This window comes from Musca autumnalis, unplaced genomic scaffold, assembly GCF_047663935.1.
Source record: "Musca autumnalis isolate F117 unplaced genomic scaffold, ASM4766393v1 scaffold_2, whole genome shotgun sequence".
NCBI classification, from domain to species: Eukaryota; Metazoa; Arthropoda; class Insecta; order Diptera; family Muscidae; genus Musca; species Musca autumnalis.
In genome coordinates, this window is record NW_027411755.1 from 182,954,385 (window position 1) to 182,967,309 (window position 12,925).

Sequence of the window (12,925 nt, forward strand, 5' to 3'; positions counted from 1 at the left end):
TCAAAAAAAATCTCTTCTAAAAATATGTCAGAAGGTCTTAGCAAAAAAGGCCGAAAGGTCTTCTCAAAGAAGACTAGGAGGTCTTCTCAAGGAAGACTAGAATGTCTTCTCAAAGAAGACTAGGAGGTCTTCTCATAACCTGCCAGAAGGTCTTTTCATAAAATACCAGTAAGTCTTTTCAATGAAGGTCTTCTCCTGAAAATCGGTAGGTCCTCCCATAGAAAACAAAGTAGGCCTTATCATAGAATTCCAGAAGATTTTCTCATGGAAGATCGGGTTGCCTTCTCACAGAAGATCAGCATGTCTTCTCATGGAAGACCAGAAGATCTTCTCACGAAGATCAAACAGGTCTTCTCATAGAACGTTATTCCCATAGGATAGGAGGGATCATAAAGTTCACTTATAGTTGACCATGAGCCCCTTTCACAGAATACCAGCAGGTCTTCTCAAAGAATACCAGTAGGTCTTTTCTAAGAAGACCACTAGGTCTTCCCTAATAAGATCAGTAGATCTTTTCAACGAAGACCAGTAGGTCTTCCCAAAGAAGACCAGGTGGTTTTCTCAATGAAGACCAGGTGGTTTTCTCAATGAAGACCAGGTGGTTTTCTCAATGAAGAATAGGTGGTTCTTTTAAAGAGGACCGGGGGTATTTTCATAGAGATCAGGAGGTATTCTCATAGAAGACTAGGAGGTCTTCTCATAGAGGACGCGGAGGTATTCTTACTCATATATTTTTCTCATATAAGATAAAAGAATTTTGTGATTGTAGAACAAATGTCTTTACATAAAAGACCGGGAGATCTTCTCTCAAGGAAGACCAGGTGATCTTCTCAAGGAAGACCAGATAGTCTCCCCAAAAAGGCCAGGTGGTCTTCTCAAATTAGACCAGGCCTTATTTTCCAAAGAAGGCCAGGCGTTCTTTCCAAAGAAGACCAGGTGGTTTTCTCAAGACTAGGTGGTTATTTCAAAGAGGACCGGCGGGTATTCTTAAAAAAGACAGGGTGGTCTTCTCAAAGAAGACCTGGTGGTCTTCTCAAAAAAGACCAGGTGGTCTTTTCAAAAAAGACCGGGTGGTCTTCTCAAAGAAGACCTGGTGGTTTTCCCAAAGAAGACCAGGTGGTCTTCTCAAACAAGACCAGGAAGTATTCTCATAGAACCAGAACATCAGAAGGTATTCTCATAGAGGATCCGAAGGTATTCTCACATCAACTCTTCTTCCCATATACGGGCAAAGATTTTTCTGATTGAATAACAAATGTCTTTACATAAAAGACCGGGAGGTCTTCTCATAAAAGACCAGGTGATCTTCTCCTAGAAGACTAGAAAGTATTCCGATAAAGGTACAGGTGATCTTCTCAAATAAGACCAAAAGAACTCTAATAGAAGTGCGGAATGTCTTCTAATAAAAAATTCCAGAGGTCTAATTATATCAGACCAGCAGATTCTTTTATAGAAGACAATGAGGTCTTCCTATAGAAGAGCCGATGATTTTTTTCATAGATAACCAGAAAGTACTCCTATAGCAGACAACGAGACCTTCGCAAAGAAGACCTTGTAGAAGTCAAGAAACTTTGCTTATAGAAGACAGGAGGTATTCACAAATAATACGAGGAGGTCTTTTCAAAGAAGACCAGTAGGTTTTCTTAAGGAAGATAGGGAGAAGATCAAGAGATTTTTCCCATATAAGACGAAGAACTATTCTCATAGAAGACCAGGACGACTTTGGAAAGAAGACTTCACAAAAAATACAAGGAGGCCTACCCAGTAAGTCTTTTCATTAAGGACAAGGAGGCCTCCTCAAAAAACCTCAGGAAATCTCCTCAAAGAAGAACAGGATGTATTCAAAAGAACAAAAAAATAATAGAGAACACGAAAACCAGAAGGTCTTTTCAAAGAAGTCCAGGAAGTTGTCTCCTAGAATACCAAGAGGTCTTCTCATAGCAGACCAAAAGCTATTCTCATAACATTAGGAGGAGGTATTTTTATAAAAGGCAGGAAGGGTTCAAGTGTTTTTTTCTTATCTCTCCATGGAATGGTGGTAAATGTCTCTGATGGAAGAGTAAAGGCCTTTTCATAGAGCAGAAACAGGTATTCTATTCCTAAACAGGTTCAATTACAAAAGTCCATAACACCGAAAAACGGAGGTCTTTTCACAAAACATTGGAAAATATTTCCATAGAAGAAGTTCTTCTCATGGAAGGCCTACTCAAAGGAGAGCATACATTATTTTCATGTTAGAGCAGAAAGTCTCCCCCAAATGAGCAGAATACATACCTTTTCATAGGAGACCTGAAGGCCTGCGTACATAAGCTGCCTTGCCTGGTTGCCTTGCTTTTCTGCTTCATTTCTGACATAATAAAAATAAAAGAATAAAGAAGGCGGAGCAAATTTCGAACTGGGTTGCCCTTTTCTTTTTTATTCTTTTATCAGAAGCAAGCAAAGTAAGCAGGCAAGGCAGCTTATGTACTCACCCCTTTACTGATGATTTCAATTAATTTTTCTAATCCAACACTCGTTTCTTTATTTATGTTATTTTCAGCTTTCAAAATGCACCCTGGTATTTGGTTCAGTTCTCAGCAACTGCTTATTTTGATCAATTACATGTTGGACAAATGACAGATCTCGCAATTCACCCTTGCCAAATTGCTCCAGAGTTCTTTTAACAATAGGATACAATTGCGGTAGCATGCCATGATCCAGTGTGGGAAAGAAATGATGAAGAATGTGATCACCGAAATGGGTAAGTGTCCAAAAGTGATGGCCTTTAATATCATTACGATCGGTAATGGTGGATAATTGATAAAGACCCCAATCCAGATCTGCTCGCAATATGTCGCCATCATGGTAGTTTTGCGGAACATGATGGGATCCATTGAAGCTAATAAAGCTGAAAATAAAACTAGCAACTATTATGATGCGGGACCATTTGAAGAGGACATCAATGAGACATAACGATGAACAGGACCACATTAAGACTGGTAAAATGAAACCGATGATGTCATGCCAATATAATTCATTTTGTGATATCAGGGAACGGAGGGCTCTGGAAATAAGAATTACAACTATTGATCAAAAATTTAAAGGACCCCTCTCAGTTACCTTTGAAGGAAACTTCCAATAAATAGCAAAGCATAGACAAACGGCTGCAGAAACACCGATATGAGACGCCATGTTTTCGTTGCAATATTTCCATTGGGTATCCAACACAGGTATGGCTCCGGCAGTGTCATTTCCAAATCGTACAAAGAATTTGTATAAATGTGATGGGAGAGAGCATGAGAGATACGCCAGTCGGCAAAATTCATGAGAGTCAAATTGAAGCTATACATTTGCCAGTTATCCCGCTGATGAAAATAATTATGTGCAGCCACCGCTTGCCAAACAATAAAGAGCCCAGCTAATATTTCCACCATAACATTGTTAATGTAAGTAGACAATAAGGTTATTAGCAGACTAGTAATGAGGAGACCACAATGAAAGAGCTGAAAAAACAAGATGGATGACTAAAATAATGGGGGTCTCTGAATAGGAAGTATAGAAAACCCTATTCAGCATGGCAGAATAGGAAGTTTTCTTATAGAAAAACCCTATTCAGCCAGGCTGAATATAAGTTTTCCTATAGAAAACCCTATTCAGTCGGGCTTAATAGAAGTTTTCTAATAGAAAACCCTATTCAGCCGGGCTTAATAGAAGTTTTCTTACAGAAAACCCTATTCAGCCAGGCTGAATAGAAGTTTTCTTACAGAAAACCCTATTCAGCCAGGCTGAATAGAAGTTTTCTTACAGAAAACCCTATTCAGCCAGGCTGAATAGAAGTTTTCTTACAGAAAACCCTATTCAGCCAGGCTGAATAGAAGTTTTCTTATAGAAAACCCTATTCAGCCAGGCTGAATAGAAGTTTTCTTATAGAAAACCCTATTCAGCCAGGCTGAATAGAAGTTTTCTTATAGAAAACCCTATTCAGCCAGGCTGAATAGAAGTTTTCTTATAGAAAACCCTATTCAGCCAGGCTGAATAGAAGTTTTCTTATAGAAACCCCTATTCAGCCAGGCTGAATAGAAGTTTTCTTATAGAAAACCCTATTCAGCCAGGCTGAATAGAAGTTTTCTTATAGAAAACCCTATTCAGCCAGGCTGAATAGAAGTTTTCTTATAGAAAACCCTATTCAGCCAGGCTGAATAGAAGTTTTCTTATAGAAAACCCTATTCAGCCAGGCTGAATAGAAGTTTTCTTATAGAAAACCCTATTCAGCCAGGCTGAATAGAAGTTTTCTTATAGAAAACCCTATTCAGCCAGGCTGAATAGAAGTTTTCTTATAGAAAACCCTATTCAGCCAGGCTGAATAGAAGTTTTCTTATAGAAAACCCTATTCAGCCAGGCTGAATAGAAGTTTTCTTATAGAAAACCCTATTCAGCCAGGCTGAATAGAAGTTTTCTTATAGAAAACCCTATTCAGCCAGGCTGAATAGAAGTTTTCTTATAGAAAACCCTATTCAGCCAGGCTGAATAGAAGTTTTCTTATAGAAAACCCTATTCAGCCAGGCTGAATAGAAGTTTTCTTATAGAAAACCCTATTCAGCCAGGCTGAATAGAAGTTTTCTTATAGAAAACCCTATTCAGCCAGGCTGAATAGAAGTTTTCTTATAGAAAACCCTATTCAGCCTGGCTGAATAGGAAGTTTTCTTATAGAAAACCCTATTCAGCCTGGCTGAATAGGAAGTTTTCTTATAGAAAACCCTATTCAGCCTGGCTGAATAGGAAGTTTTCTTATAGAAAACCCTATTCAGCCTGGCTGAATAGGAAGTTTTCTTATAGAAAACCCTATTCAGCCTGGCTGAATAGGAAGTTTTCTTATAGAAAACCCTATTCAGCCTGGCTGAATAGGAAGTTTTCTTATAGAAAACCCTATTCAGCCTGGCTGAATAGGAAGTTTTCTTATAGAAAACCCTATTCAGCCTGGCTGAATAGGAAGTTTTCTTATAGAAAACCCTATTCAGCCTGGCTGAATAGGAAGTTTTCTTATAGAAAACCCTATTCAGCCTGGCTGAATAGGAAGTTTTCTTATAGAAAACCCTATTCAGCCTGGCTGAATAGGAAGTTTTCTTATAGAAAACCCTATTCAGCCTGGCTGAATAGGAAGTTTTCTTATAGAAAACCCTATTCAGCCTGGCTGAATAGGAAGTTTTCTTATAGAAAACCCTATTCAGCCTGGCTGAATAGGAAGTTTTCTTATAGAAAACCCTATTCAGCCTGGCTGAATAGACGTTTTCTTAAAGAAACCCCTATTTAGCCTGGCTGTATAGAAGTTTTCTTAAAGAAAACGTTCATTCCAATGGTAATAGAAAACTTTTAGATATCACACTTACATGTGTCCTCTGTCTGGGACTATAATCCATATCCTTTAAGTGTTCTCCCACACGTCGTTTCAGCGTACGATAAAACCCGTTCTCATGTAGGGTTAAAATATAATTTCTTTGTTTAGAAGCTTTACGCACAAAATATTTGTCCAGTAATGCCTGGGGAACACCTTTTATGTGATGGGTTTCAAAAGCTTCCGTAATATCCAAACCTTTGGTTTGTTCCAACCAAAAACGACCACCCGGATGATGAGTAATAAAGCCACTCAGATCATATAGGTTGTCGTAAATACGCCATAGATCTTCGGCCTCATCATCCTGGCGTTTGCCCTCGAGCCATCTTAAAAGAGAATTAGTTTTAAATTTAAAAGAGAAGCTGTAAGAAATATTACTACCTTGGTATAGTTGCGAATGTCTTTTGGCGATAGGTTGCCCTATTTCGAGCTATTGTTGATTTGCTATAATCTGCGGTTAAATTTGGCGACATATTTTGAGAATGGTTATAATTAAATTGAAATTTCTTTAGTTCATTCGAAGTTATGCGTTGGTCTGTCCGGGTAATACTGTCAGTTGGATAAAGTAAATTTGCCCACATTTGACATTTGATTAAAATAACAACATTGTTATTAATTTTATGCCATCAATTAGAGGGTATTTCCACATGCATGTGTGCTAACAATGTTGTCAATTGTAATGGGGGTCTGCACTAATCACATTGAAGGCATACTTATGTAAAATAGATATTTGAATTACTTAATTATAATGCATTTATTACAAAGAAAATAATTACAATTTAATTTCGTTTGACATTTTTTATACCCTCAGTTTTTAGACCAATACGACCAAAATGTGCCTCATCGAAATAAATACTTTGTTTTAGATTCCAAGTAAGTTTGAACGAAATCCGTTTCAGACAATTTGGAGTCGATATAGCAATGACCGTTTGCCGATCTGCCGGGTGTGAGCGCACAATAACTCTCGAACGGATCAGCCGATTCGCTCCAACATTTGGCCTATGTAATATTTTGTCCAAACTTAGTTTATGTTCGAAGGGCAAACCTTGCAGTATCTGGTGCGCAGGATACCTCACGATTTGTTCATACTTTGAACATCGTAATACTTCTATGAGACTATAAAGGTCCACTCCTTCAAGTACATTTCACAAAAAATTTTGGTAAATCGCTTTGAGTCTTTTTGCCATTACTTGTATTCGCTGCCGCATTACGACTGGGAAAATGGCACGAATGTTGTAAAAACGCCTATGGCACCATATGTGAACAGATGGACCAATTTGGCCAAAATTTGGCTTTCGTAATATTTTGTCCTAACTAAGTTTAAGTTCGAAGATAAGCCATATCGGCCCACTCCCTCAGGTACCTTCCCCACTAAAGTTCGAAGCTTTTCACTAAAATGGTGCATACGATAACTCTTGAAGGCAGAAATCTAGATGTTCCATACTTTGCACGTTGTAATACTTCTGCCAATCTTAAATATACTTATAACAACCTGGTTTAGATTGTTCGGGAAAACACAAGTGAGGATTGATGTATACTGCCGGACGGACAAATTGTTTCATTGTGATCTTATCTGATAGTTACATAACGTGTTAGAATAGAGATCACCCCTTGTGATCTTATCTGATGGTTATGTAACGCGTTAGATTGTAGATCACAAACTGAGCGATTTTATTGAATTTTGTTTTAGCTTAAGTACTGATCGTGAGAAGAAATAGTAGGGCGTAAATATATTACTAATAGTTTACAGTTGCATAAAATGGTATATCGAAAGAAGTAATTAATGAGTTGTTTTACAAGAGTAGTAGAATAAATTATTTACATAGTTGCATTCTATCAGTTAACTTCAAAATACAATGAATCAATCACAATGGGAAATTGGAATATTCACAAACTCACAATGACAAAGGTAGAAAACTATGAAAATTGTTACTATTGAAATGTAGAGGGCATGAAAGTGTAATTATTGAAATATGGATTGCTTCATACTTTAAATATGGACTATATTTGTCCACTCCTTCAGGACCTACCCCTCAAAAGTTAAATATTTTTGTTTAAGTGCAGTTTAGGGTCTCTTCGAACTTGACATTTTTAAGGCTTTTTTAGGTTTTCACGATTTTGCTTGGAAACTGCAAGTCCTAATGAAATGGGACTAAAGACATTATTGTAGCTATGTAAGTTCTCTACAAGATTTACTTTTATAATATCTTCGTAGTTTTTACTTACTTATTCCTGAAAACCGCTTACACCAGCGATGTTTTTGCGGATTCTGAAACAGCAATGTTTATAGATGAGAGAAATCCAAAAACAAAAAAAAAAAAAAAAAAAAATAATCGCTACGGGTGGATTTTTTAAAAATCCTGATCAAAGTACACATTTTTAGTTTTTTTTTGTAGGTTTTTACGATTTTTCTTGGAAACCAAGTCTGTACTAGATTGGGTGATTGATATTTTCCTAGGTATTACGATTTTTGAGATGTAGAGGTTCAGGATTTAGCTTGAAAACTGCAAATCCTTTCGAAAGGGAACTAAAGAATATGTTATAGCTTTTAAAATTCTCTACAGGATTGGCTTTCGTAATTTTTTCCTAGGTTGTACCATTTTTGAGATATAAGATAAGTTTAAGTTGGGAAATTGCAGTCTTGACATTGTTTTATAAGGAGGATATACAGACAATCCATTGTCCTAATTTGAACTTCTATATCTCAATAACGGTAAAAACTATGAAGATATCATAAAGGTCAATCTTGTAGAGAATTTTCATAGCTACAAAATTTTTTAGTCTCATTTCGATAGGAATTGCTGTTTCCAAGCAAAACTGTGCAAACCCAAAAACCCCTAAAAATGGCGATTTTTTAGTTTTTGATTTTTCTCATCTATGAACATTGTAGTTTCAGAATCCGCAAAAACTTCCCAGGTGTAAGCACATTCCATTTAAATTTGGTCCAAGAGCACCGTGAATAGGTACCACCAGGGCCTGGATTCTTGTTCTATGCAAATTTGAAATGAAAAATATGTCCTATTTAATTTTTTTTCAATTGAATTTGTTTCCTTTGTAATGTCTTTAAAGCTTTAGCTTTAATTTCACATAGAAATAATTTTCATAGAAACTGAATTGAGCCCCAGGTTTTCATATGAAAGGGCCGGAAACATTTTCAGTGCGCTAGTTAAACCCGAAGAACCCAACACAGTAAACCACGTGAGTCAGAGTTTTGTATTATCTTTTACAGAGCCGCGTATCAATCTGATAGATTGTTGACTTGGCGGTTTTACACTTTTGGCGGTTTTACAGTTTCAAAAGAAAACTCGAAAGTCGACGAATAGTCGATTATAATCGATTTTCCGCGGTTGTGAAAAACTCGAGTTTGTGAAATAATCGCAAGACCGAAAAATCGCATTTTTAGCTTTAGACCATAATCGAAAAGTCGAAAAATCGATTATTGCTTTTATTACCTATCCCTAGTCTGATCTTAGGATCGCCGGTGGATCTAGAGCGAATTCCAACCCCAGATTAACCACCACAAGAAAGAAAAGGTAACCTAAAACTGTTTCAAGGGACAGTAACGCGGACCGAGCCGGCTAGTCTTATTTTATATATAAAAGACAATGTGTGTATGTTAGTATGTTTGTTTGTTTGTATGTTCCGTATAGACTCAACAAGTAAAAACGTATCAGTCGACTTTGCCGACAGAGATATACACTCAGCCTGTGTATATTGAAACAATTTTTTTCCCAAAATACTCGGATAGTACTATTTAGTACTTTACATAGAAATACATAAGTACGAATTTCCGAAGCCTTCTCCTAATATTTTAAAATTCCATCTTAAACCATTTACACAATAATAAATTGTACAAAATTCAGTACCATTAATTACATTTCATAGCACGGATATCCAAAATCATTTCCATATCTTAACCGTCACACCAACAGTGAATGTTAGACTAATTCCAGATCTGTCCCACACCCAATTCCAAATGTATAACGATTTAGTAGTTTTCGTATATTTATGTTACGTACCTATTTCCTGTACCAGTTCCATATACCAACGCTACACACCAACACTTACCCTGACTCCAAAATGCAGATACCAGCTAGGGATATAGCCAAAAAATAAAAAATATATAGCCTATTTTTACCACGGGTGTTCCCTGTACATTCCCTGAAATTTTCAAGAAAATCGGTTCAGCCGTTTTTATACCCTCAGCATTCATGCTAACGAGGGTATATACACTTTCATACGGGCAAAATGTGCCTCATCGAAATAATGGTTTTAGACCCCAAGTATGTTTGGACGAAATGTGTTTCAGACAACTTGGAGCCGATTGAGCAATGTCCGTCCGTCTGTCTGGCTGGCTGGAGCACACGATAACTCTCGAACGGATCAACCGATTCGGTCTAAAATTCGGCTTTCGTAATATTTTGTCCAAACTTAGATTAAGTTCGAAGATGGGCTATATGGGTCCACTCCTTCCGGTACCTCCTCCACAAAAGTCCGAAAATGTTCGGAAAATTTGTACGTACGACAACTCTTGAAGGAAGCAAGCGATTTGGTCCATAATTTGCAAATTGTGAAATGTCTACCAGACTTAGATGAGGTTCCAATATGGACTCAATCGGTCCACTCTTTCGGGTACCTACCACACAAAATTTCGGATAAGTTCAGTTTAGGACCTGCTCTGGAATCGCTTTGATTTTTATTTTAGCAACTTGTATTCACTCCCCCCATACGACGGTACAAGTTTCATTAGGGGCAAATCCATACTTCCCGAGAAAATAGCCTGAAAGTTGCACAAAACCCCTATGGCACCGTGTGAGGTGGTTGGAGCACAGGATAAATCTCGAACGGATCTGCCTATTGGGTCCAAAATTAGGTCTTAGTAATATTTGGTCCAAACATAGTTTAAGTTCGAAGATAAGCCATATCGGTCCACTCCTTCAGGTACCTCCCCCACAAAATTTCAAAAATGTTCGGAAAAATTGTTCGTACAGTAACTCTTGAAGGGGGTGGCGGAATTGGTCTATACTTTACACATCCTAATATATCTACCAGATATAGATCAGCTTCTAATATGGACTATATTTGTTCACTCCATCCGATAACTCCCACACAAAAGTTCGAAAATGTTCGGAAAATTTGTGCGCACGATAACTCTTGAAGGGAGTAACCGATTTGGTCCATAATTTGCCCATTGTGAAATGTGTTCCAGACTTAGATAAGGTTTCAATATGGATTCAATCGGTCCACTTCTTCGGGTACCTCCCACACAAAATTTCGGAAAAGTTCAGTTTAGGGCCATCTCTTGAATCGCTTTGATTTTTGTTTTAGCAACTTGTGTTCACTTCCCTCCATAGGACGGTACAAGTTTCATCAAGGGCAAGTCCATACTTCCTGAGAAAATAGCCTGAAAGATGCAAAAAAACCCTATGAGACCGTGTGAGGTGGTTGGAGCGCAAGATAACTCTCGAACGGATCTGCCGATTCGATCCAAAATATGGCCTTCGTAATTTTTTGTGCAAACTTAGTTTAAGTTCGAAGATAAGCCATATCGGTCCACTCCTTCAGGTTCCTCCCCCACAAAAGTTCAAAAATGCTCCGAAAAATTGTGCGTACGATAACTCTTGACGGGAGTGACAGAATTGGTCCATACTTTACACATCCTAATATATCTACCAGATATAGATCAGCTTCAAATATGGACTATATTTGTCCACTTCATCCGGTAACTCCCACACAAAATTTCGGATAAGTTCACTTTAAGACCTGATATCGAATCACTTTGATTTTTGTTGAAGAAACTTGCATTCGCTGGCTCAATTACGATGGTAAAAGTTTTTCAGGGGCAAGTCCATACTTCTTGAGCAAAAAGCCCGAAGAGTGTAAAAACCCCCTATGGCACCATATGTTGGCTGGAGATCCACTTCCATAACGGTCAATGTCGATCCATTCCTCTTAGTATCTCCTCCGCAAAACTTTTGATCCTTAATCAACATTTTTGTCGGTTCAAACGCCCAAAATTTTTAAAACCCCCTTAATACATACGTACGTTTTTAAGGAATAGAAAGTGGTACAGATGAGAATTGCGCTTGCTATATAGGGTTGACATAGAGAGCTAATTTTTGAAACTTACACCGAGTAGCACGAAAAGGACTAAATTTGATACTATTGGTATAGCATAAACAATACGATAAAGAGCCTTTTTTAAATGCGTACAATATTAAATGAACACTGATATTGTAAGTCCAACGCTCTGAAGTTTGTTATGATGATCACTGTTGAGACTATATCAGAACCGTTATGAAAATATACGACATATTTCTACACATAATGTCATAGCCATTGGGCGAACAAACAAGCCCAAAACTATAATATTTGAGATAAGGTCTTCGGTTTTTTATTCAAAATGCTCTACTAAGTTCATTTTAAAACGTATACCTATGCGGCAATTTTTTAAAACAAATGTTTTTACCCCAAGAAGACAGAAAGCCCTAAATTGAAATACCTCAAAAATGTGGGTCGCTGTTGTTTTTAGGGGTAAAATAAATCTAACTAAATATAGATCTGGACCGAACTTAAACTAAGTTTTTACAAATTGTATGAAGGCCACATTTTGGACCGAAACGGCAGATCCGTTCGAGAGTTATCGTACCGCTCCAGCCACTACACAGGGTGTCACAGGGGTTTTGGCACCTTTCAGGCTATTTTCTCAGGAAGTATGGACTTGCCCCTGATGAAACTTGTACCGTCGTATGGGGGGGCAGTGAATATAAGTTGCTACAACAAAAATCAAAGCGATTCGATAGAAGGCCCTAAGCGGAATTTTTTGCGAAGTTTTGTGTGGCAGGTACCCGAAGGAGTGGACCGATTGAGTTCATATTGAAACCTTATCTAAGCCTGGTACACATTTCACGATGTGCAAAGTATAGACAAAATCGGTTACTCCCTTCAAGACTTTTGTGGGGGAGGTACCTGAAGGAGTAGACCGATATGGCCCATCTTCGAACTTAAACTAAGTTTGGACAAAATATTACGATAGCCAAATCGGCTCATCCGTTTGAGAGTTATCGTGCGCACCAGCCAGCCAGCCAGACATACGGACGGACATTGCTAAATCGACTCCAAATTGTCTGAAACACATTTCGTCCAAACATACGTGGGATATAAAACCATTATTTCAATGAAACACATTTTGCCGTATCAAAGTGTATATACCCTCGTTAGCATAAATGCTGAGGGTATAAAAATATATGCGATTATTAATATATCCATGTTTTTGAACATATAGTAACTCCGATATATTGTCAAAAAAGTTCTGAAATCAAGGGGATATTGGCCAAGAAGACTTACGTCATTTTTATTAAGAAATAGTAATGAAAATAAGGTTTACATCATTGCTAAATAAGAATTTTTTTGTAGCATGAACTTTCAAAATTTTGGTCAGGTGGTGGTATTTTGCTTCGAAAATCCTTAAATACTACAAATATATAGTGCTTCTAGGTGTACGAATACGAACTTTGCTACCCACACAGGCGCCATCTATGCCTAAATGATGCA

The 12,925-nt window shown here is 37.6% G+C and overlaps 1 protein-coding gene across 2 annotated transcripts; it reads right to left on the reverse strand.

The window, feature by feature from the left end:
- Positions 1-2,491: 2,491 nt before the first annotated feature.
- Positions 2,492-6,330, reverse strand: LOC141392744 (cytochrome b5-related protein-like). 2 transcript variants are annotated; one of them, XM_073965627.1, is made up of 5 exons: positions 6,228-6,330; positions 5,753-6,083; positions 5,367-5,697; positions 3,100-3,482; positions 2,492-3,043 (listed from the first exon to the last, which is right to left on the reverse strand). In XM_073965627.1, exons 2-5 carry the CDS (start codon positions 5,950-5,952, stop codon positions 2,536-2,538), a joined length of 1,422 nt encoding a protein of 473 aa, XP_073821728.1. In that variant the 5' UTR covers positions 5,953-6,083; positions 6,228-6,330; the 3' UTR covers positions 2,492-2,535. The 2 variants fall into 2 exon arrangements, with proteins under 2 accessions (XP_073821728.1, XP_073821727.1); XM_073965626.1 differs by having other exon boundaries at positions 5,753-6,330.
- Between the last annotated feature and the right edge of the window lie 6,595 nt (positions 6,331-12,925).